The sequence below is a fragment of the Canis lupus genome, chromosome 5, assembly GCF_048164855.1.
Source record: "Canis lupus baileyi chromosome 5, mCanLup2.hap1, whole genome shotgun sequence".
Classification (NCBI taxonomy): Eukaryota; Metazoa; Chordata; class Mammalia; order Carnivora; family Canidae; genus Canis; species Canis lupus.
The window spans coordinates 16,317,101-16,341,193 of NC_132842.1; the positions used below are offsets into that span (position 1 = coordinate 16,317,101).

The 24,093-nt window shown below is 37.3% G+C and overlaps 1 protein-coding gene across 7 annotated transcripts in view; it reads left to right on the plus strand.

The window, feature by feature from the left end:
- MPP7 (MAGUK p55 scaffold protein 7) overlaps positions 1-24,093 on the plus strand; it is a 307,798-nt gene that overhangs the window by 190,130 nt on the left and 93,575 nt on the right. For 5 of the 7 annotated variants that reach the window (XM_072825570.1, XM_072825576.1, XM_072825572.1 and 2 more), the window contains 3 exons: positions 6,748-6,825; positions 9,462-9,542; positions 18,896-19,027. In XM_072825570.1, the coding sequence (XP_072681671.1) occupies positions 6,748-6,825; positions 9,462-9,542; positions 18,896-19,027 (291 nt within the window). The remainder of the gene's footprint in view (positions 1-6,747; positions 6,826-9,461; positions 9,543-18,895; positions 19,028-24,093) is intronic. The other 2 variants (XM_072825574.1, XM_072825575.1) reach the window with 2 other exon arrangements.

Genomic DNA, 24,093 nt, shown 5'->3' on the forward strand with positions numbered 1-24,093 from the left:
TCCTTGGCTTGTACTCCGTACTCGTAAGTCAGCACTAAAGCAATGGTAAAAATTAAATTGACAGAAACCTCTTCTCAGCTGCCCAGCTAATGAGAGTGAATGAAAGAGGGACAAATACTAGTTTAACTTGCTTGAACAGGTCTGCTGAAGTTTTCCCTTTCTATGATGTATGTTCTTGTCTTTTTCCCCATTTATTAACTTTGTCAATAGGTTGGAATGACTCTTACTGTATTTTATTTCCATACTGAGTATCTTTGTCCTGGAATGAGTGCTTACTTTAGTCAATATTTGATGAATAAAACTCCAGTTAAAGTAGTCTTCCCTATTTTTTGTTTTCCAGTAATATACATGATGCACATGACTGATGTGTTATGTGGGATTGGATTACATAAAGAAGGAATGAATTAAGATGAAAACAGAAAAAAATATGAGAAAACAAAATCAGTAAAACTACTAAATCTAAAAAGTGGTTCCTTGAGAATACAGTAAAATTGAGGTGCCTGGGTGGCTCAGTGTTTGAGCATCTGCCTTTGGCTCAGGTCATAATCCCACAGTCCCAGGATTGAGTCCTGCATCGGGCTCCCTGCATGGGGCCTGCTTCTCCCTGTGCCTGTGTCTCTGCCTCTCTCTGTGTCTCTCATGAATAAATAAATAAAATCTTAAAAAAGGGAATATATAGTAAAATCAATGTTTGTTAACAAATGAAAGGATGAAGGGTAGAAATAGAGAAAGTACAGATACACAAAATAAGAATTTCTAATAAAGAAATATGTAGTAAAGGAAATTCATACTCTAAGAGACTATTCTGCTTAAGTAGATTCATGTAATTTTTTAAGTCCAGAAAAAAATGAATAATTTTTTAGGAGATGGTGTTTGCTGCAACTGACAATGGAAGAGATAGAAAAACCTAAATGGAGAAATTTCTGTACACCACCCAGAAGAAATAAAGTTGGGGGATGAAGCTGCCTTCCAAAATGTATCCGATCCACCTGGTTTCCCATGGGAATGCCATAACATATTTAAAGAGATCACTTTAGTGGCATGGAGATGTTTTCAGAGCATACAAAAAGATAGAAACTTTTCCACAGTGTGAAAAATAGCAAAATGAGTGTAACACTGATATCATGACCCAATAAAGACAGGACCAGGAAAAAAAAAAAAGCCAACCTCAGTTAAGAGAACTGATGAGGAAAGTCTCAATAAAATATTATCAATGGGTTCCACAGCACATTAAGAGACAAAAATATCTAGCCAAGTGAGGCCCATTGTGGGAATGCCACGATGAGATGGGTAGTATTTGGAAATTTATAAATAAATTCTATAAATAGAATTCCCATATTACCTGGCTACATAGGAAAAACAATATTGCTATATATGGTAGAAAATATTTTGTGAGATTGAACGTTCATTTTTTAAAAAGATTTTATTTATTTGTTTTTTTTTTTTTTTTTTTTTTTTTTTTTAAATTTTTATTTATTTATGATAGTCACAGAGAGAGAGAGAGGCAGAGACATAGGCAGAGGGAGAAGCAGGCTCCATGCACCGGGAGCCTGATGTGGGATTCGATCCTGGGTCTCCAGAATCGCGCCCTGGGCCAAAGGCAGGCGCCAAACCGCAGCGCCACCCAGGGATCCCCTATTTATTTGTTTATTTATGAGGGACAGAGAGAGAGAGAGGCAGAGACATAGGCAGAAGGAGAAGAGTAGGCAAGGAGCCCGATGCGGGACTCGATCCTGGGACTCCGGAATCACCACCTGAGCCAAAGGCAGATGCTCAACCACTGAGCCACCCAGGAGTCCCCATTCATTTATTTTCTAACCTCTTCATCCAGGATTGCCTGGTGGCTCGGTCAGTTAAGCCTTGGACTGTTGATTTCAGCTCAGGTCATGATCTCAGAGTCATGAGATTGAGCCACCTAGGGCTCCTCACTCAGGGAGGAGTCTGCTTGAGATTCTCTCTCTCTCTCCCTCTGTGCCTCTTCCTGCTCTTTTCTCAAATAAATAAATAAATCTTTTAAAAAACCCCACAAAAGCCTCTTCATACATTTGAATATGTGGGTACTAATTTCACATGAGCTAAGTATCTATGGCAATGTATATACAGAATTTATCTTATTCAAGGCAGGAAACAAAACAAGAACATCAACTCTCGTCAGTTTTATTAATTTCAGTTTTTTGGAGCTATTAGCTAAGAGAGATTAGTGGTATATAATTGGAAAGAAGGGCATACAGTTAGCACTATTGTCTCTGTTGTTCTTTGTTGTTTTTACATTTCCTCTTTCCTAATAAAGAGGGTTTTTTTTTTTTTGAGAAAGATTATTATTTTAAAAAAAGGATCCCAGCCATTAGAATGTTTCTTCTTCTTTTTTTAATCCCTACACAACATGATATGTCATTACCAGCTCCTCTTGGCTGTCATTGTGTCCCATGGATCTTCTTTTACAACTCAGAACCGGGATCCCTGGGTGGCTCAGCGGTTTAGCACTGCCTTCAGCCTAGGGCATGATCCTGGAGTCCTGGGATCGAGTCCTGCGTCGGGCTCCCAGCATGGAGCCTGCTTCTCCCTCTGCCTGTGTCTCTGTCTCTGTCTCTCTCTCTATCATGAATGAATAAATAAAATAAAAAACTTTAAAAAAATTAAAAAAAAAAGAATCTTCTAGGGGAAGATTAAATTCCCTCTCTAGGGGAGTCCTTTAATATGCTGTCAAAGTACCACTTCTCCACATTATTATTTTCAAGTTAATCTTTAAAAAAAAGTAAAACTCAGAACTCTCTCCTCTCCATGTTGTAAATAAATGAGGTAGATGGGGGGTGTTTGTGTATGTGTGCATGCGAGCGTGTGTGTGCACAATACCAATTCTGGTTTGGCTAAAACTATTGAGCAGTTATTTTCATTGCTTTTTAATATTCATAATAGAAGGCAGAAAAGGGATTTTTACAGCTTTGGTTTATTTAATTCCATAATTGGGTTCTTCCGTTTACCCATCAGTGAGATAGATGGACCTGGGTGGCTCAGTCAGTTGAGAGGCCAGCTCTTGGTTTTGGCTCTGGTCATGAACTCAGGATCATGAGATAGAGCTGGCCTCTGGCTCTGTGCTCAGCTCAGAGTCTGCTTGTGGTTTCTCTCTCCCTCTCCCTCTCCCTTTACCCCTCCCTCCTGCAACTCTGTCTCTCTCTCTCTAAACAAATAAAATAAATCTTAAAATAAAACTAAAAAAACAAATTACATGTAGAAATGATTTTTATTTTAATTTTTTCTGATATACGTGTAATTGTAGAAAACAAACACTTATGGACATGTGCATATACACTATTAATTGGAACATAAATGTCTCTTTTGAAATGTCCTTTTTTCCTTAATAGTGTACTTTACATATTTTAGAAGCATATCTTTTAATGATTAACTATTTTGCTATCATATGAAACTAATTTAACCAGAGTCTCCCCTTCTCCAGTTGTCTTCACTTCTTTCTTTCTGCAACTCCTACCACTTTGCTCTCCTCTTGTTCAAGGGAGAAAAATGAAGTACACTTATTACACAGTTGAGTCTGCAAAGGGAAGCGTTTAGTTAAAATAAGTGAGATTTTGCAGATTTGGCAGTGCACAGATAATTAGATGCTGTGTCTTTGGTTGTGTATTTGTCTGTTGGGTTCCAAAATGTGACACTTAGGGAAATTGGCCAAACTATATCAGAGTGAATTTTTCTGATGTGCAAAGTTGAGTTACAGAGCGTTTAACATAAAATCTTGCCATGTTATTCAATATTAAAACCACTAGCCTCATGTGGGCCTTTAAATTAATAAAAATAAAATAAAAAATTCAGTTCCTCAAGTAAACTAGCCACAGTTCAAGTGTTCAGTATGCACATGTAGCTAGTGACAAACCGTGTTGGACAAGAAGGTACAGAACATTTTCAACATCCAAGGAGTTCTATTGGATAGCCCTGGGGTGAAGTTTATATGTGTTACCTGTTTATTGTATTTGAATTTGAAAATCATTAAAAAAACTTTTCTTCCTGGATATTATAAATACCAATAAAAGTCAGTGATTTTGGAAACTGTGAATAGCCCAAAATTGCTTGCAGTAATTTTTACTTTCATACCAACTTAATATTTAAAATTATGTCCTGAAGTAAAACACATATCAAAATAGGGCTACCAGCATTTGGAAATTCTGGGAGAGCATTTAAAAATTCCTGATACAATACAAAGTCCCAGAGTGGGAAGAGTAGGGGTATGCACTCAACTCACTTGGGTGAAGATGGAAAGATGATGATATGGAAAGAGGGGCTCTTTGTTTTTAAAAGACCCTCAGAAGAAGGAAATGAAGTGGAGAAAGAATGTATTTATTTGGGGCATATAATTTTTAAGTTGTAATTATGGTATAGTATCAATATAAATTAATCTGGAAAAATTAAGAATTGTCAGAAAGAAAAAATACAGGGAGGGGTGAAGAGGAGCCATCCCTAATCCTGTAGTCATTGGAAACAGCTAATATTATTTGTCACATATCCGTGAGCCTCTCTCTATCCTGTTCATCCAGCAGTGATTGAGGTCAGTGAAGAAGACAGACGAGATGTTAGTCTGAGAGGCAGGCATGTGGAGTGATGAAGAGCTCTGACACTGAGCCAGGTGGCCTGAGTTTAAGTCCCAGCTCGGTTGTTTCTATGTGTGGGACCATCACAAGTTATTATTTAACTCCTATGTATCTGCTGATCTGTAAAGTCGAATGATGGTGCCATCTGCCTCTTAATATTCTTGTGAGAGTTAAGGGATTAAAATACTAAACTCACTGAAGATGATATTACTGACAGTACTGATCTTTTTTTTTTTTTTTTCCCCTGATCATTATTAGTAGGGAATACAGACCTATGGTAGTACCTTTAAAAAAAAAAAAAAGTGAGCCTCTATATTTACCATCGCAGGGAAGCAGACATTTAAACAATTGGTTGCAAGAAAGCTAGATGAGTTATATGAGAGGTTGAGCTCAATATTCTATGATAGTATTTGTTGACGTGGTCTAATTTTTGGCAATGACTCAAGCAAGATTAATTAAGCTTTTAGGTTGGATGGTTTTGTTTTAAATTATACTTTTAATACTTTGTCACATCAAATCTTGCTCTTTTTATAGCTTGTATTCTTAAAAAATTTTGTTTATTACCCTACTGCTTAATGAGTGAAGGTTCCAAGATATTAAGTAAAAATGTGGCCCTGGTCATTCTGGTAATATCCTAAGTATCAAAATTCCTGCCCTGATACTCTGCACTGTGGGCCAGGTTGCCAAAAAGGCAATGGAATCCCCCCTTAGCAATAGCATCTGGCTAATCAATGTAAAATATATCTTCCAGATTTTTTACAAGAGGGTTTGGTTAGCTTTGAGTCTAATTAAAGAGTAGATGACTTGTTACCTATGAGTATATTACTTGATACCTATTAAAAACTGGAAATTATGAGGTGCAACTATTTTATATATATAGTGGGGGGGTAGTTTCTTCAACTGTAAAGAAGAGGAGGCTCAAGTAAGTTTTCAAGTATAACATTTTAAAGGCACCTGTGTAAGAGCTGAAATAGATAAAACTTAAAAGCCAACAGTTTTGCATTTGTCAAAGCATCTTTCATTTCTTAATGATAATACTAGATTTTTTTAAAGATTTTATTTATTTATTCATGAGAGACACAGATTGAGAGAGAGAGAGAGACAGAGACACAGGCAGAGGAAGAAGCAGGCTCCATGCAGGGAGCCTGATATGGGACTCGATCCCAGGTTTCCAGTATCACACCCTGGGCCGAAGGCGGGCACTAAACCGCTAAGCCACCCAGGGATTCCCATAATACTAGAATTTTTAAAAAAGAATTTATTTATTTATTTATTCACAAGACCCAGAGAGAGAGAGAGAAAGAATGAGGCAGAGACACAGGCAGAGGGAGAAGCAGGCTCCATGCAGGGAGCCGGATGTGGGACTCCATCCCCGGTCTCCAGGATCACGCCCTGGGCCACAGGTGGTGCTAAACTGCTGTGCCACCAGGGCTGCCCAATACTAGATTTTTAAAGGAACTCTGTGTGTCTTCTAGCACACTAAAATACATTCTCACCTTTGTTTTTCTTGGGTAATGTCGGGAATGAAAGGACCCAATTATTCTTTGATAGTGTAATTTTCCTTGTTTTACAGGACAGAAAGTTATCCAAGCTCAATACTTCTAAGAAATGTCTTCAACTAAGAGCAATCCCTTTGTTTCTTAGAAGTTTGAATTTGGGGGAAATGTTGAGAATCTGGGAGGAAAAAAGACTAAGCGAAGGGAAGGAACAGCATGCTTGGGAAGGCACACACCACACCAGCTCTCTTGCTTCTAGTGGTTATCACGTACCAACCCAAGTGGCTGCTGCCTCATCACTTGGCTTTAATCATAATTTATGTTTTTAGCAGAGATATGAACTACAACTGATACTGAAGCAAAGTGTTTTAGAAGTTACAGATTTTAGAAAACTATCATAATTATTCAAGGGAAAAAAGAAAGGTTTAGTTTTTATGTGGGCTCTATTTGATAACGATTTTTGCCCCCATTTGACATCACATTGAAACACTGGACCATAGAATTAGGTCCACGTATTTGTCATCTATAGATTTATAGAAACGTTTAATTTTTGTTTGAGGTTTAGTGGATCCATTTCTGTTTGCAGTGCTGAAAACCCTTCAACTATCTCACCGTTAGCTAGCAGGTGAACTTGTATACTCTTGTTTTTCTTCTAGATTCATGAAAAGCTCCACTACTATGAGAAGCAGAACCCCGTGCCCATTCTCCACGGTGCAGCAGTCTTGGCCGATGATGTAAGTGTGCCTTTTGGAGCTCCCTGCCACCTGGCTCCCTTGGGCCCGGCCCTGAGCAGAGCTCTTCCTGGCACAGACACAAGTGTGAGATCCTAGGAGTGAAAACGAGAAGAAGCTGCAGATGTTTCCAAAAGTCCTGTCACCAAGGACCTTATGCGGATACTGTGCTGATTTGCATTCACTCTCCCGCTCAAAAAATGTGCGTGGAGATGCCCTCTGTTCTACCTGGGTAGCTACAGTAGCAGAAGTCTGAGGCTAGAACTCTCTGGGCAGAGAGAAACTGTCAGCTACTAGTGTTCTGAGAAAGTCACAGGCAGGAGGAATGCTTTGGAGAAATAAAGACAAATGAGATAGGTCTGTTGCTGACAGTGCTAAAAAATGACAGATACGCTAGTGTCGGAATGAGGCCTGATGAAATACATAAAAAGACAGGATTGTTTTTAAAATGGAGTATAAAGCATCATAATGATTTATGGATATTAGTCCTTTCCAAATTACCTTCATAACCAAAAAATAAATTTTAGAAGCAGTTGGCATTGATGGAGTAGTTAATTTCCTGTAGCTGTAATTTTATTTTCAATCTGAGGGAGGGAATTACCTTGCTGTTCACTTACAAACTCGGATGAATTGAAAGCACACCTGGATAAACTATAAAGGACACTAAGCCAGATGAGAAATAGGTCTCATGTGAAGGCTGGTTTTTGTGATCTCCTAGAGCTTATCTGTTGCTTTTTAAATTTTTTCCTTGGTTATGATTAAAAAAAAAAAGCCATAGTTCAGTTTAAATATTGGGCCATATAATTTAAAAAAAACTAAAAAACAACTGATCATCTTCAGAAGTTGATTTTCTTATATATGCTTTCTATTTTAATTTAGATAATAAGGCATATGTAATAAATCTCTAAGTGATTTGCTATTTGTTTAGTCTCTCAAACTCCTTTCCAGTTCTATCCACAGAGATTACAAATTATAGAGATATTTCAGTTTATGTGTTTATGAGGAAGCTTATTCCTCTGCATTATAGAACCAAAATTTTTAAAGTGAAGGTGAGTAAAGTTACAGATAGAATTCTAGTAAGCTGCAGTTGCCACTTGAGAAAGTCTCAAGAAATCACTTAAAAAACTTTAACTATTGAGAGTTTGGAGAAATATTTATTAACTATCCAGTGTGATTGAGGCCCAATCATATTTTTTTTTTAAAGAAGAGCTTATTTATTCATGAGAGACACAGAGAGAGAGAGAGAGAGAGAGAGAGAGGGAGGCAGAGACACAGGAAGAGAGAGAAGCAGGCTCCATGGAGGGAGCCTGCTGTGGGACTCAATCCCAGGACTCCAGGATCATGCCCTGGGCTGAAGCAGGCACCAAACCACTGAGCCACTCAGGGCTCCCCTGAGGCCCAATCATATTATGATAATATTGCTTTTTAAAAAAATTAGAGGCTGTTATTATAATAAGGTAAAATATAGCATTTTCTAATTCATCAGAACAATATATTTAAATTTTTAAAAGTATTGTTATAAAGTGACTAAAGAATGCAAAGAGCCTGTGACTTTCTGTAGGTTAACAATTATCACAATTGCTTTACCTTGAAAAACAAAAATTTTACGTTCGAAAAGTTAAGTCACTTTTTGAAATGTAACGAATATATCAATTTATGACATTTTATTTTAGTGTATAATTTACTTTATGCCCTTCTTTTAGAGGAAAGTCCTTGTCTAGAGATAAGAGCAGTTGTTTTTAGTTTGGTAGAAACAATAGGACCAGAGAAATTTCAAGCAGTGTTTTAAGGTGGGTTTTTTTAATGAAAATATATTGTACATATTTTGAATTCTCTTCTACATATTTCACAGTATAATTTCTCTTTCTGTTTGGTCTTGCTTTTTCTTCTTAGGAAATTATATCCTTACTATATCCTAAAATGGAAGAGTCTTGATAGGAAAATCTCTTGAAGAACATGAAGCAGGTTCAAAGTTCCAACTATTCTTTAGCTAGAACCAGCAAATGGGAATGCTTTATCATGATAGTAGAATATGGTCGGCGTGTTTGTTCCCAGAGTACTTGTCAACCTATTTTAAGTCATTTTGTGATTAACCTGGTTTATATTGAATGGATTTCTTATCCTGTAGGTAAACATAAAAGTTTCAGATCATTTGCTCTATTAAAGACATTCTAGTTCTTTTTCCTCCAGCTCTAAACAGCAAGCTATTGTGGGTTTTTGGGAACCCTGTGGATTTCACCACCTCATTCAGAACCTTTCTTTTTTTTTCCATTTTCTTTCTTTCTCTCTTTTTAAAAAATAGTGTCAAAACCGGATCCAATCCTTTTGACAAGTGGTCCTTTGTTTGCATGCAAAAGACCATTCCTTAAGATGAAGTGCTGGGATTTACCCTCATTGCAATAAATCAGAAGGTGATCTGGATGATATGATTTTTGGAGTTCTACTCAGCCACGATCCTGGCCTGGGATCTGGCCTACCAAGGGCCTGAAAAAAGGAGCCGTCATTGATGGTCTGTTTTCTTTCATACCGACCTCTCCTTAATCACTGGAAAGTGGCAAGATAGATTCTCGGTTGTCACATATGGAGCAACACAGCGCCCTTACTAAATGTTCTCTGTGTCAATGTGATCTCCCTTACAGCTGGCTGAAGAGCTTCAGAACAAGCCATTAAACAGTGAGATCAGAGAGCTGTTGAAACTCCTGTCAAAACCCAATGTGAAGGTGAGGACGTGTAATAAATATCTTCCAGGAGGGCCACTTTCTGAGGCTTCAGATGAATTTTATTTCGAGCGTCAATTTTCAAGTGAATGTATTTTCAAATCGTGCACAGTATTTTAATAACCCAAATCCCATTAAGGAAGAAAGTTGAGCTTTTGATAATAATGTGACTAACTATAAAATACTTTAATCGGGTAGCTCAGGATTTCAGGTAGTGAATATAATGTCACTTCAAGGTCAGTTTCCTTTAAATGAAGATAAGAGTATAGAATGCAGAATCTATCAGTGATTTTGTTTAGGTCATTTTACATGGCTAGTGAACGGTATTCCAATATATTGGACAACTGTACCTATTTTTGTATAGGATCATTTCAGTTTTTCACTTTGCCCTCCCCTGTTATCTGCCCCATCTCCTCTCCCTCCACTAATTCATATTTTAATAAATACTACCCTTTACAGAGCAGAGCAGTTTTCCAGTATAGAATATTAGTATCAGTAGGCAGATTTCAAGTCTCCTTGCCATTTTTTTTATTGAAGACTAGTTGACATAACAATATTGTATTAGTTTCAGGTGTACAACATAGTGACCTCTGATATGTATACACATTAAAAAATGATCACCGCAATTAGTCCAGGTACTGTATGTCACCCTACAAAGTTGTTACACTATCATTGACTCTATTCCCTCTGTGGTATATGACATTTCTGCCTTTTACTTATTTTGTGACTGGAAGATTGTATCTCTTAATCTCCTTCACCTATTTCACTCCTTCCCTGCCATTTTTCTTCCAGGTATGTATCACTTACCTTTCCCCCAAAGGTGCTTGGTCAACAGAGGTCATTTCAAAATGTTCCTGTTAATTCTGAGGTCACTAATGCACTAAATCCTATCATCTGTACGTTTTGGACTTGCTATTGCTGCCATTACACTTGAAAGATTGTTCCATGAGTCAAAATTACATATGGATTATGTAATTGAAACGATCAGTTATTTTTCCTTTTTAAAGATTTATTTGAGAGAGTATGAGTCAGGAGGAGGGGCAGAGGGAGAGGGAGAATCTCAAACAGACTCCTGCTGAGTGTGGAGTTTGATGCTGGGCTCCGTCTCATGACCCTGAGATCATGACCTGTGCTGAAACCAAGAGTTGGATGCTTGACTTACTGAGCCACCCAAGTGCCCCAAAATGATCAATTATCTTATGATCATTTCTATTAAGCATATGTAGGCTGTCAAATGAATATTTCTGCCTAGATGCAAAAACTTGATTTCTACCTTCCTTGAAAAATTTCCTTTGGAACTCTAAGTAGTCTTCAATTGCTAGTGAAAAGAGAAAGATAGTATTAAATAAAAGATGAAGTGAAAACATGCCCTAACTTTAACTCCTAATCCTTAGAATTAAAATAAGTGCTGTTAAGTGTACTATCATTAGTAGTATAGAGTAATTGATTTGCACTGGTACAGAGGAGATTGGTTGAATTTTAGTTCTAAAGAATAAAGATCAGATTAAAGCAGAATAGTTGCTTGAAATTAAAGTATATAGAAAGGTTAAGAGCTCAGAGTAAGAGATTCATAGGTAGAGAAAGTTCTGAAAATGTCTTCATTTGTTCTGAGTGCACATGAGAAGTGAATATGAACCAGAGAAGGGTGAGGTTAGCTGGGAGAAGCTTGTTAAACTCCTTTTTGAGAGTACGATCTTGTTTTGAGTATTAGAAATTGAAGACGAGTGTTTCGGACAAAACAACATGATTTGGTATTCTATTCAAGAGTGTTTGGAATAGAACAGCCAATAAATAAGAGGTTATACTGGATGGAAACTGGTATTTTGCTCAAGAGGGAAGTATGATTTTAGATTGTACTCACCGTTGGATACAACCTTATAAACTATGAACATATTTTAGATTAATGCTTTTAAAATGTTTTATGTTTGTATAGCCATGTGATAGAATGTGTGAGAAGTCAGCATGAAAGATGTATTTTCAGTAAGTGATGTGTAGGAAGTGGGTAAGATTGTAGACACATGATGTCTCAGTTGGCAGTGGCAATTTCTAGTTAGCTAGCCTTGGGGGGATATCTTTCTTACCTTTATAACCTAATATTTAACATTGCTTTCCTTGAAATAATTAACACCATCAATTTGAATTTCACTTTTTTTAAAAAAAGATTTTATTTATTTATTCATTAGGGACACAGGGAGAGAGAGAGGCAGAAACACAGGCAGAGGGAGAAGCAGGCTCCATGCAGGGAGCCAGATGTGGGACCGGATCCCCAGTCTCCAGGATCACGCCCTGAGCCGAAGGTGGCGCTAAACCGCTGAGCCACCTGGGCTACCCGAATTTCACTTTTTTTTAGGTAATTGAGAAGTCATTTAGTAAAGTAAAATATTTTCTTTTTTTTTTTTTTTAAAGCAGAACAAGGTACAATAGACTATAACAGGTATACATGAATTGTAAATTGAGCAGACAATTTAAATATGAAAAACGTAACTCCAGGGTGTTAATTTGAATATTGTTTTTAATTTGCAGTGCATAAGGGAAGTAATTATTTACTTGTTAAAGATGGATCTTTCACTTAAAATCGTTCACAGTAGTGAAAAGAAACCTGAGGTCTACCTCAAAAGTAATGATTTTTATAAACACACATAGTTGTATACAACTAAATGCACAGCCCCTAGGAGGAGGTCAATACATCTATCCCACAGATCTACCAACTCCTTTTTGAAAAATTTTAGAACTTTCTCTGGTTATTTGTAAATGTTCCTGGAGTCAGATCCTCATTCATTCATTCTCAAATGTCCAATGCCTACTCTGTGCCAGACCCTACAGATGCAACTTGCAGAAGATACGTGAAGGTTAAGGAAGCTAACAGGAGAAATACTGAGTAAAAGAACACATAGAAATACTGTGGAGGGGTACGTAGGTGGCTCAGCCAGTCCAGCGTCCGACTCTTGGTTTCAGCTCAGGTCATGCAGGCTCCTTGGGATTCTCTCTTTCCCTCTCCTCTGCCCTTCCTGTAGTTTACGCTCTCTCTCTCTCTCTCTGTCTGTCTGTCTCTCTCTCAAATGAATAGAGAAAACCTTAAAACACTGTGGTCATCAGAGAGGATCTAGCTCCCAGATCTAACTTTGGGAAAGAAGGAGTGTGGGGAGGGTTGGAGAAAATGTTCCAGAGGAAGTGGCAAGTAAGTTGAGCCCTGGAGGTTGAATTTGAGGTAACCAAAAGGAGGAAGAGGAAAGGTGAGTTGGGATAGGATGTGAAAATAGATTTCTTAAAAAAGATTTATTTAAGAAAGAGAGAGACTAGGGGGCTGTGGAGGAGGGGCAGGAGAGAGAAGTTCTCAAGCAGAATCCCACTGAGCAGTGAGCCCTACTCAGGGCTAGATCTAATGACCTTGAGATCAAAACCTAAGCCAAAATCAAGAGTCAGATGTTTAATCAACTGAGCCACCCAGGTGCCCATTAAAACAGATGTTTTAAATAAGGTGAATAGTATACGAAGTCCCATAAAGAAAATAACTTGTCAAGTTTGAGGGTGTAAATGAGTTCAGTGTGGTTGAACAGTAGCTTGAGGAGAGGAAGGGGCAGAGTTCAGAGCTATACAGGGACTACTTTGATTGAGTACAGGGGCTATATACATCCTGGTTTGCCCAGGAACAGTCTGGTTTGTGCCTGTAGTCCCAGCATGATTATTAATAGCCTCCTTTCCATTTCAGTTGTTTCCTTTTTTTAGATGATAAATTATATGGCCGCTCTTATTGTGAACATATTGCAAAGTTTGGATTTCATCCTAAGAGCAGTGGAAAGCCACTGAAAGGATTTAAATAGGCAAGTGACGCCGTTGTTCTAGTACACGGATTCTTGGAGTGGAGGAGTGGTGGTAGGGCAGGAGGAGTGGGATGCTGAATGGAGGAAGGCCAACTGGAACCAGTGGAGGTAATTCAGGTGAAACATGATTATGGCCTCCATGAAGGATGTGAGGGATGGATGGAAGTATGGATGGGTAGAACTGGATGCAGCTTCAATACATGGTATTGGCCCAAGTGGTTAATTATTGGGAGAAAATAATATATATAATATTGCATATTGTATGTAGTACACAGTGAATTCCAAGTAAAAGGTTTAAAAATTGAAGTATTAAAAATTGAAGTAAAAATTGAGTATAAAAATTGAAGCATAATCATGAGATAGAGAAGAAACATTCCCAACTTCAGGAACAGATGGACAGATAGACACACAGGAAAAGTAAAAAAAAAAAAAAAAAATGTGTGAATGTGGTTAGAAGGAATAATTTACTTAAATAAACAGTTTACATTTGTCTTTCATAAGGTTGTGACAATTAGTCTGACTTTCATTTTACTTTTTACAAAGGGACTTGATAAAAAGTTTTAAAAGTAATTAGGAAAATATTTTGATAATGCATAATTGTATTTTTAATTCAAACCATGGAGAAAGTAGAAGTTCCTTTCTTCATTGTTATGTTTTGTGAAGATGAGCACCATTTCATATGTTTAATCACTTTCTGTTCTGTGAAGCATGTGTCCATATACCTTTTAGGGATAATTACTGTTCATTTGCTGCATTACTTTTCCTTTTTGCATACAGAAATATTACCTACACATTTTTCTTTTTTTTTTTTTTTTTAAGATTTATTTATTTATTTGGTGGGAGGGACAGAAGGATAGGGGGAGAGACAATCTCATGCAGACTTCCTGCTAAGCATGGAGCCTGGCTCAGGTCTCAATCCCACAACTCTGAGATTATGACCTGAGCTGAAATCAAGATTCAGACACTTAACCAACTTAGTCACCCAGGCACCGCTACATTTTTTCCATTATAATTAGAATGCAATACTTCTTGTTTTGTGGACCTTTAACATTTTGGTATTTTGTGGACTTCTCTTTGAAGCAACATAACTAATCTCTTTGAGGTGGGCATCTCTGCCTTTTTTTTTTTTTTTTTTTTTGCTATGTAAATAGCACTATAATGGACATCTCTCGTATATTTCAGAATTTTATTGGTCAGTAAATTGTGAGTTAAAATACTATACATCTAAAATTTTGATAGTGATTGCCAACTTGTCCTTTGCAATAATCTAGACATCTTCTCAGTATACAGTGCCCACAGATGTGCATGAGAAGGTCCTTTCCAAACCCTATGCCCTTGCAAGCCCTGTTTAATATTCTTTCTAAGTTTTGCTAATTGATCACTACTGGAATATATGTCAACATTCTCCCTGTACAGTTTGTCACTCTTTTTTGTTTTTTAAATATTTCTTTATTTATTCATGAGAGACACAGAAAGAGGCAGAGACATAGGCAAGGGGGGAAACAGGCTCCATGCAGGAGCCCAATGTGGGACTCGATCCCAGGATTCCAGAATCATCCCCTGAGCTGAAGGTAGATTCTCAACTGCTGAGCCACCTAGGCATCCACAGTTTGTCACTCTTGATTCCCAACAGTTAGGAAATGACTTGAAATTTTGTAACACTTGTGTCACCTGAGGGCTATCAAAGAGTTAAAGATTACACCCAGTCTTAAAATCTCTAAGTTGAGGGGCACCTGGGTGGCTCAGTCATTAAGCAGTCAGCTCTTGGTTTCAGCTCAGGTCGTTATCTCCGGGTTGTGAGATTGAGCCCTGCTTCTGGCTCTGGGCTCAGTAGGGAGTCTGCTTGAGATTCTCTCTGCCCCTCCCTCCATGCTCACTTGCCCATTCACTCTCAAATAAGTAAATAAATATTTTTAAAGATATCTGTCAATTGATTGGTTGGTTGCCATATACAATCAATAATAATTACTTTTATTATTCAATAATGTTTATAAAATCCAGTCTTACTGTCCAAATCTTAAAGTCCAAGAAAAGTAATGAAGCATCAAAGAGACAACAGATGCTGAGAAAAAGGAAGTGGGGCTGTAACAGAAGGCCTCAGTGGATGTGATAAGGTATGGGAGCTTCCTGCAGTGATCGAATGGAGAAGAGCCATAGTATTGATAGCCTTTGAGGGCACTGATGAAAGGATGTGGATCTTTACAGACACTTTGTTTCTAGGGGAAGCAAAGAGAGACATTAAAAATAATGACCACTCCGTGGCATCATGTGGCCACAGTAAAGGCAAATCAACCTATAGGAGTCATCATTCAGTGGCTTGTTTTTGATAAAACAACAAAATGACATCATCTCTAGAATATGGTATTATAATTCAGGAAGTCAGGGAAAATTTGATAGGTTTTAAAAAGGCAATAAAATAAAAGGATTTGTTGCAATTTTTCAGCTTTCCAAAACATGCACTTACCAGAAGTTGCTCATCACCTGAACATGTAGAATGGATGATACTTCATTAAAGCATGCAAAAGGGAAAAGTGAAGCTTCCTTCTGGAGGAATAAATCAGTGTTACTCATTCTTTTGAGTTAGACACTTAACTCTGTGGACCTGACAGAAACTTAGAACATAGAATTGACCCGAGGGGATCCAAAGCAGGGAAAGCCTGTGTGCCTGAGGAGTTACAAGGCCTAGTGTTCAATTTCCTGTGTAGTTTTCTGAGCAACCGTTAAACCCATCAGTTGTGATTAGTGGGGTTATGGCATATGGAAATACAATTTTCTTATTTAGGTGTTGCCTTTTTTACAAAAAGACAATGTATATACTGAAGAATAGTGTCACCACAGTTAAAGCAGGCAAATAGAATACAAAGTTACATTTAGTTGTCCAAAATGAAAATGTTGCTAAGCAAAAATATTTGTAAAGCAAAACTATAAAGAATTAGGAACTTGATATCTATAAATCTTAAAAGGTGTTTTGGAAAGCAGACATGGAGGTGAATACAAAGCTAACGAGGGAAAATGCATAGCTGGTGTTAATATTGTCTATCAACTATAATAATCATTTTATTTTAAAAGATGTTTATTAGCCATCTGTTAGTCATAGCTATATGCAAGATAGTTTTCATAGATACACAGATAGGGGACATTTCTGATGTTTTTCATTCAACTCTTTATAGATCCATATTCCCATCCACTCTTATTCCTATCTTCCTGTCTGAAAGACTTCATATACCGTATTTTGTAATGCAACTGTTCTGGTGATGAATTCCTTCAGCTTTTGTATGTCTTTTAATAAGTCTTCAGTATGCTCACATTACTTAAAGATATTTTTGCTGGGTATAGAACTTTAGGTTGCTGGTTTTCTTTGAGTGTTTAAAAGATGTTGCTATTACCTTGTAGCTCACATTGTTTCTGATTATGTTGTCATTTTTACCTTTTTTCCTTTGGCCAATTTTAACTTTCTCACTGGTTTTAAGCAATTTGGTGGTTTCTTTTTATTTTATTTTACTTTTTTTTTTTTGTGCTTGGATATTTTGAACTTCTTGGACCTAGGGGCTCCCCCCCCCCAAATCAAATTTGGAATATTTTTTGCCATATTTCTTCAAATAATTTTTAGCACCTCTCCTTTCTTTGGAGATGCCAATTAGGTGTATATAAGTTGTCTCATAGCTCAATAATGTTCCATTCATAATTTTTTACTCTACTTTATCTTTGTGTTTCTTGTTAGTTTATAAGTTGCTTTAATGATGTGTTAATCTCAGTGCACTTTAAAAAAATTTCATACATTGTATCTTTTATCTCTAGAAGTTTTATTTGAATCTTTCTTATATATTGCCCATCTGATTTTTCATTTTTTCCTCTAGCTTTTTAAACATTTAGGATACAATTATATAATAGGTATTATTTCCTTGTCTACAGTCTATCTGTAATTTCAGGATTTGGTTCTATATAATTCTGTCATCTGTGTAATTTTCAGGGTTTAGTTCTGTGGTGTTATGGTCTTCTTCATGAGCAGTATTTTCTTAAGTCTTCCTTTGTCTAGTAACTCCTGTCAGTAATTGATTCTGAGTCATCATGAGTTTTACTTTGTTTGATGCTGGATATTTTTTATTTTTATAGGTAATATTCTTTAGGGTTTTTTTCCCTATTATAATTGAATTACTTGGAAACATGTTGATCCTTCAGAGGCTTGCTTTTAAGCTTTGTTAGCTGAGATCTTAGCAGTGTTTAATCTTGGACTAAGTGTTTCCCAGTATAAAGACAATATCCCTCTGTTAAGTGTCCTCAATGCCCTGTGAATGCCAAGCCTTTCCCCTCTGACTGATGGAACCAGGAGCCACTCCTGCCCTATGTGATCTTTGGGGATTATTCCCTGTAATGCAGAGTTTCTGAAACTTGGGACTATTGATATTTTGGAGCTGGAAAATGTTTGAAGGGATGGGGAAGGCAGGGAACTGCCCTGTATGCTGTCAGATGTTTAGGAGCATCCTTGGCTTCTACGCACTAGATGGCAGTAGCATCCTCCACACTCTGACTACCCAAACTGTCTCCAGACATTGCCAAGTGGCTATTGGGCAGTAAAATTGTTCTCAGCTAATAACCACTGCTCTAATCCTTTTTGGTAGTTTTTTTTTTAATATGCATATGCCTTGGGTAAGGACTCAAGGGGCAGCCTGAGATAACTCAAAGGTAAAAACTGGGACAACCACTTGGAAAAATTGTTTGTCTTATATACAGAAATGTTAAATATACTTACAACCCACGTTGGGGAGTGTAAGGTGGGGGAGAGATTGGTTTCAAAGATGATTTCTAGGCTTCTGGCTAAACTAATTTATGGACTGTGGTGGTAGTGATTAGGCAACATGGTAGTTAAAAGTCTAAAATGCATTCTCCTAAAATAGTTGTGACATGTCAAGGTTTGAGTGTTTTTTTGGTCATTGGTCTATAATGACAATCTCACAGTGTTTGTGGAGTTTTACCACCATGACATTCATGACTAGAAAAACTTTTATTCTTTTATATACATGTTAGCTTATTACACAAAAAGTGAAATTGTGAGAAAATCAAGGAAAAAATGAAAGTCATATTGCTCAGCGTTTCGTTTTGTGTGTGTGTGTGTGTGTGTGTGTGTGTGTGTGTGTTCTGCTAACAGTAGGGAGGGAAAAATACAGTTCTCTTAGACTTCTACTGGCTCATCGAACAATGTACCTATAGCTTCACTTTCTCCCTCCTAGAAAAAGTAATAACCGCCCCCACCCCATCCCTAGTTGCCACCCTTAAAAGGATAAACCAGAGAATATGCAGGTGAGAAGACTTTTATGCTGATTTTTGTCCTACGTTAGTGGCTTTGGGGATGGGGTGGTGTGGCAGGGAAGTAGAGCTGCCTTGTGCTCTTTTTTATACTTCTGTTTCTAAGCTCCTCATTTTCAAGTAGTTGCCTTGCTATGTCAAAATTGTAATGCCAATTTGATTTTCTTTATAGTTGGATATGCTTGGAATTTTACATTTGATTATTTTTTTTCCAAATTTTGATTTTGAAAGGCTTTGCTTTCTGTACATGATACTGTGGCTCAGAAGAATTATGATCCTGTATTACCTCCAATGCCAGATGATATTGATGATGAGGAAGACTCAGTTAAAATCATTCGTCTGGTCAAAAATAGAGAACCACTGGTGAGTTTGGGTCTACATTTTGTGCTTAGGTATGAGTAGATATCATGATAAAGCCATATCTGATGGGAACATACCATTTATTCCTCTCTTTGAAACATACTTTTCCTGTGTTTGTCAAACTTTATTTTTTAAATTTTTATTTGTGTGTGTGTGTGTTGTCAAACTTTAAATAGTGCATTCATGTCTAAGAAAGATTATTTAGAAAAAAGAAAAAAAGCCAAATAAAATGACAGACATTCTCTTGGTTATAAATAGCAACAATTTATACAATGTGATGTTGACATTTATAAAAGACAGCATAGCATGTGCCAGTCATAGCTGATTTAAGATCAAATGGTGCAACTAAAAAAATTGCCTATGGCTTGTCTAGGAAGCTGATTTATTTTAAAGTAATGAGAGATTAATCAAATGTCTGCTATTTCAAAGTGTATATGTACCCATTTATTTTAGCACCAGAATTTATACAATGTCAGATTATGTTGAAGGGTTTATGGTGGGCAGAATGATGTCCCCTGCAGTGCCCAGTGACATCAAGTCCTAATCTTCAGAACCTGCGAAATATTACTTTCCATAGCAAAGGGATTTGTGATTCAGTAAAAATCTTGAGTTGGGAAGATTATCTGAGTTATCTGGTCAGCCTAGTGTCATCACAAGGGTTTTTACTGAAGTGGAAAGGGGAGGCAGGAAGTCAGAGTTGCAAAAGAAGATGTGATAATTAAAGCAAAGTTTGGAGTGATGTTGCCATGAGCCCAGGAATTCCCGAAATTTCTAGACACTGGAAAAAGTGCGGATCAGATTCTTCCCTAGATTGTCCAGAAGGAGCACAACCCCTTGACACTTTGATGTTAGCCCGAGAACACTCATTTTGGCCCTCCTCCCTCCAGAAGCTGTAAAATAATACATTTGTGTTGTTTTAAGTCACTAAATTTGTGTGGCACATTTGCACAGCCATAGGATACGAGTGTAGTGTGTATCCATATTTTGATGGAACTACATTTGGAAGAAAAATACATTTCATCATGTAGCAGTTGATTTTAAATGTGTTGTAGCTCATTTTTTCCTAATTAAGTTACTTTTGTGTTCTTAAAGCAAAAGCAGTAGATAATGCAATACATGCTGGGCACTTGGTGAAGTACTTTGCATACAGTATATTTAATCCTCATAGTACACATATTTTTTCCACTGTGATAGACTAGGGCACTGATAGACAAAGAAGCAACTTCCCTAGGTATCACAGCTTATGAGTGGTAAAACTGAGGTCCAAACTTGGCTTTTTACCTTCAAATACTAGTTTTTTCTTCTATACCATATTGTGTCTTTATAACTTGTACCTTTTAGGTAATTTTCATGTTTTGTTTGTGTAAGGGCAACTTTGGTACCTTGATAAATGCATTGAATACTCTTACCCAGAAAAAGACACCAATAAATCTGCGTTTGAGATAAGGGAACTGCTCCCTGTGTTCCTGGCTAAGATTGTTTCATGTAGATGATAAATTTGTGCTTTTCATCTGTGGTTAGAAATCTGTACTGGTAACCTAAATATCTCTTGGTCTTTGTTGTGGAGGTGACGTACTTAGTAGGGATAGATGGTATATATAGTTCAGATGTAGAAAGATCTATCTCAGAGCCTATTGCCATAAAGTAACTAATGCTTGATGGCTTCTGTGCATCCCACAATAAGAAATACATTTTTTAGTTTTGTTTTTGACAAATTCAGGCTCTTAGGTAATCAGAACGCTGACCACCTTGAGGAGTTCAGTCATTCATCAGTAGTAATTTCTTTGATCAGTTTTCCCAGGGGCAGCAGTTTTTGGTGTGTTGGTTTGGTGAGCTAATGTTGAAGCTGCCATCAGCGACATTTAAGTCCCAAGCCTCTCCTGAGCAAATCCGATCTTCCAAATGTTTGTCAAAGAAATTAGGTATGCACTGCATTGACAGTTTTCAAAAGTTTTAACTGGCCCTCTATAAATTAGTTTCAATTTGAAAAGCAATTGAATGAAGTATACAAAATAACCTGAAGTTGTATTATCATATTTTGTTCTTGAATAGATCACATGCTCTCACTAGTAAACATGTAAACCTGAAATAATTAGACCTAAGGTTGACATAATCATCCTTTGTTAGCTCTCTTTTCTTTCTCTCTTGTTTGTTGATTCTATTTACATATATATTTGAGATACAGAGCACACTCAAGTTTGGGGGAAGGGGCAGCAGGAGAAACAGACTCCCCGCCGAACAGGGAGTCACTCAGGTCTCAATCCCAGGACCCTGGGATCATGACCTGAGCTGAAGACAGATGCTTAACCGACTGAGACACCCAAATACCCCTCTTTTCTTAAAGTTTATATAACATAGCGTATTTAAAACAAGAGTCTGAAGTAGGATAAGAGTGAGAGTTGCATATGTTAGATTCAGTCAGAGCAGGCAAATCTTCAGATAAACAGTGCAAGAGGGGGAGAACAAATACCCCAGGATGTTGTTATGTAGGTGGTGAGAAGTGCTAACTATCCAGTTAGCAAGAATAGAAGGAAATGCATGGGAAGAAAACTTTCAAGTGCCCCTATGGTTCTGTAGAGCCTGCGGGGCTATGCAGGTACTAGGAAGAGGCTAGGGATTTAGGAAATAGAACCAGATAAATTTTAAACTTGGTTGAATTCTTAAGATGTTTAAAAATAATTATTTCTCAGGGAACCTAAGTGGTTCAGTTGGTTGAGTATCTGATTTGATTTTGGCTTAATTCATGATCTTAGGGTCGTGCCCTGGGCTCCATGCTAACTAAGTATGGAGCCTGCTGAGGATTCTCTCTTGCCCTCTGCCCCTCCCCCTACTATAAATAAATAAAATTTAAAAATTAATTATTTGTCTTAAGCATGAGGATGTTCTCCCAAATATGTATTATTTGTGTATTCAGGCGCTATTTTAAGCATTTCTTGGATTATTCAATTGTTAAGTTTCTTTTTTTTTCTTTTTTTTTTTTTGATCAGTTTCTTAATTCATATACCAAGGTATAATTTGGCAACTTCATAATGCCAAATAGCATTTTGCACTTAATAGCATTTTTATTTCCTTTTAAGTGTGGGGTATTTAAAAATTTTAATTCCATTTCATTTTTATTCATAATCTTTCTGTTTTTTTGCTATTTTTACATGAATTTAAACAATTTTGTTTCTCCATTATTTAAAAGTAAAAGTTTAAAAAATGAACTGTAGAAAATAGTCATTTTCAGCAAACTTGTCGTTTTACATTTGTCAAATGTCATTTGTCATTTTGGAGAGGTTACTGGAAAAACCACAACCACCAAAAGGGCAGGGGGTAGGAGGAGAAGCAGAAACTGAGAGAAGGTTGAGTCTGAGGCATTCTTAGGAGAATGAATCCAGGTTGTAAGAATCAAATAGTTAAGATGAGGGAAGCCAAGCTGAAATAAAATTCTAGTGATTGGATGGTCAGGAAATTTTTGGCAAAGGATTCAAGAGGGATTTAGCAATCAAGGTGTTAGTTTATCAATGTTATTTAAGAATGTAATTTTGGAGGTGCCTAGGTGGCTCATTGTTAAGCATTCGACTCTTGATTTCAGCTCAGGACATGGTCTTAGGTCCTGGGGTGAGCTCCTTGGCAGGCTCCATGCTCAGCAAGGAGTCAGCTGGAGGATTCACTTTCTCTCCCTCTGCCCCCCACCCCCTGCCACTCTTACATGCACACTCTCAAATAAATAAATCTCTTAAAAATGTAATTTTAGTTTTTGGACTGAGGTGAAATATCAGTGAAATAAGCCTGAGGTTCCTTATTAGATAATCAGGAAATATGCTTCTTCAAGAGTGTTTTGAGTATCAGCTAGCATTATGTGTTTGAAATGCTTTGCCAGTTTTTAGGCCATATGCAGGCATTAAGTAAATGTTACATAGAATGACAAGGTGGGAGCTCTAGATGACAGTTGTTGAAGGAGAGGACCATTTCTAGGGAAAAGAGGCAGTGAACACAGATCATGTAGGTATTTGCAGTGGGAAGGTGAGAGGCTGTTAGTTTGAGGAGAGGGATGGATGAATGAATTGAGAGAAGGAGGGAAAAGCACTGGTTAGGATGCACAGAGCAGAGCTATCATCCTTCCCTATGAATTTGGAATAATCTCTATCTGTATCTAATTATCCAGAAATAATAATAAACAGTTTTTTGGCAAGCTTAAGAAAATGACATTCTATTAGTGAGTGAGTAGATTATGATCCCGATTTTCAGTTTCTGGCATGGGTTGTCCTTCTTGTTTCTTTTATTTTTTTCATTTTTTTATTTTTTATAAAAGATTTTATTTATTCACAAGAGACAGAGAGGCAGAGACGCAGGCAGAGGGATAAGCAGGCTCCATGCAAGGAACCTGACGTGGGACTTGATCCCAGGATTCCAGGATCATACCCTGGGCCGAAGGCAGGCGCTAAACTGCTGAGCCACCCAGGGATACCGTCTTGTTTCTTTTAGAACTGTGGTGCTTAAACTACTAGGGGTATTCTGAGAATTACCGGAGGTGCTTACTTAAAATGCAGACTTCATAGTCTCTGTCCCCCAGAAATTCTGCATCAGTAAGTTTCAGGTGGGGCCTGGGAAACTATATTTTTAAAAATGTCTCCAATATACTTGATGCAATTGTTTGGTAGACAATACTTGAAACCACTTTGATTTCAAAGATTCAACTGAAATCACCTGTGCTACCAGTTTAAGGAGGAGGTCTTAGAATATTGGCAGTATTGTAAGCAATGCAGTTTTTGTGTAGGACAGCCTACAGGATAGCCTGGTCTCTGCAATACTTCTTTATAAACCATTTTGCAGTAGTACCAAGACAAATTTAACCAGAATTTTAACTTTTCAATCTAACCTGAAGTTCTCTATACTCTCTGTTTTGTCAAAATCATACAGAATAGCAGGGTGCCTGGGTGACTCAATCACTTGACCATCTGATTCTTGATTTTGGCTCAGGTCATGATCTCAGGGTCATGAGATAGAGCTCCCCACCCCCTCACTGAGCTCCTTGTGGAGCATGGAGCCTGCTTGAAATCCTCTCCCTCTCCCTCTGCTTTTCC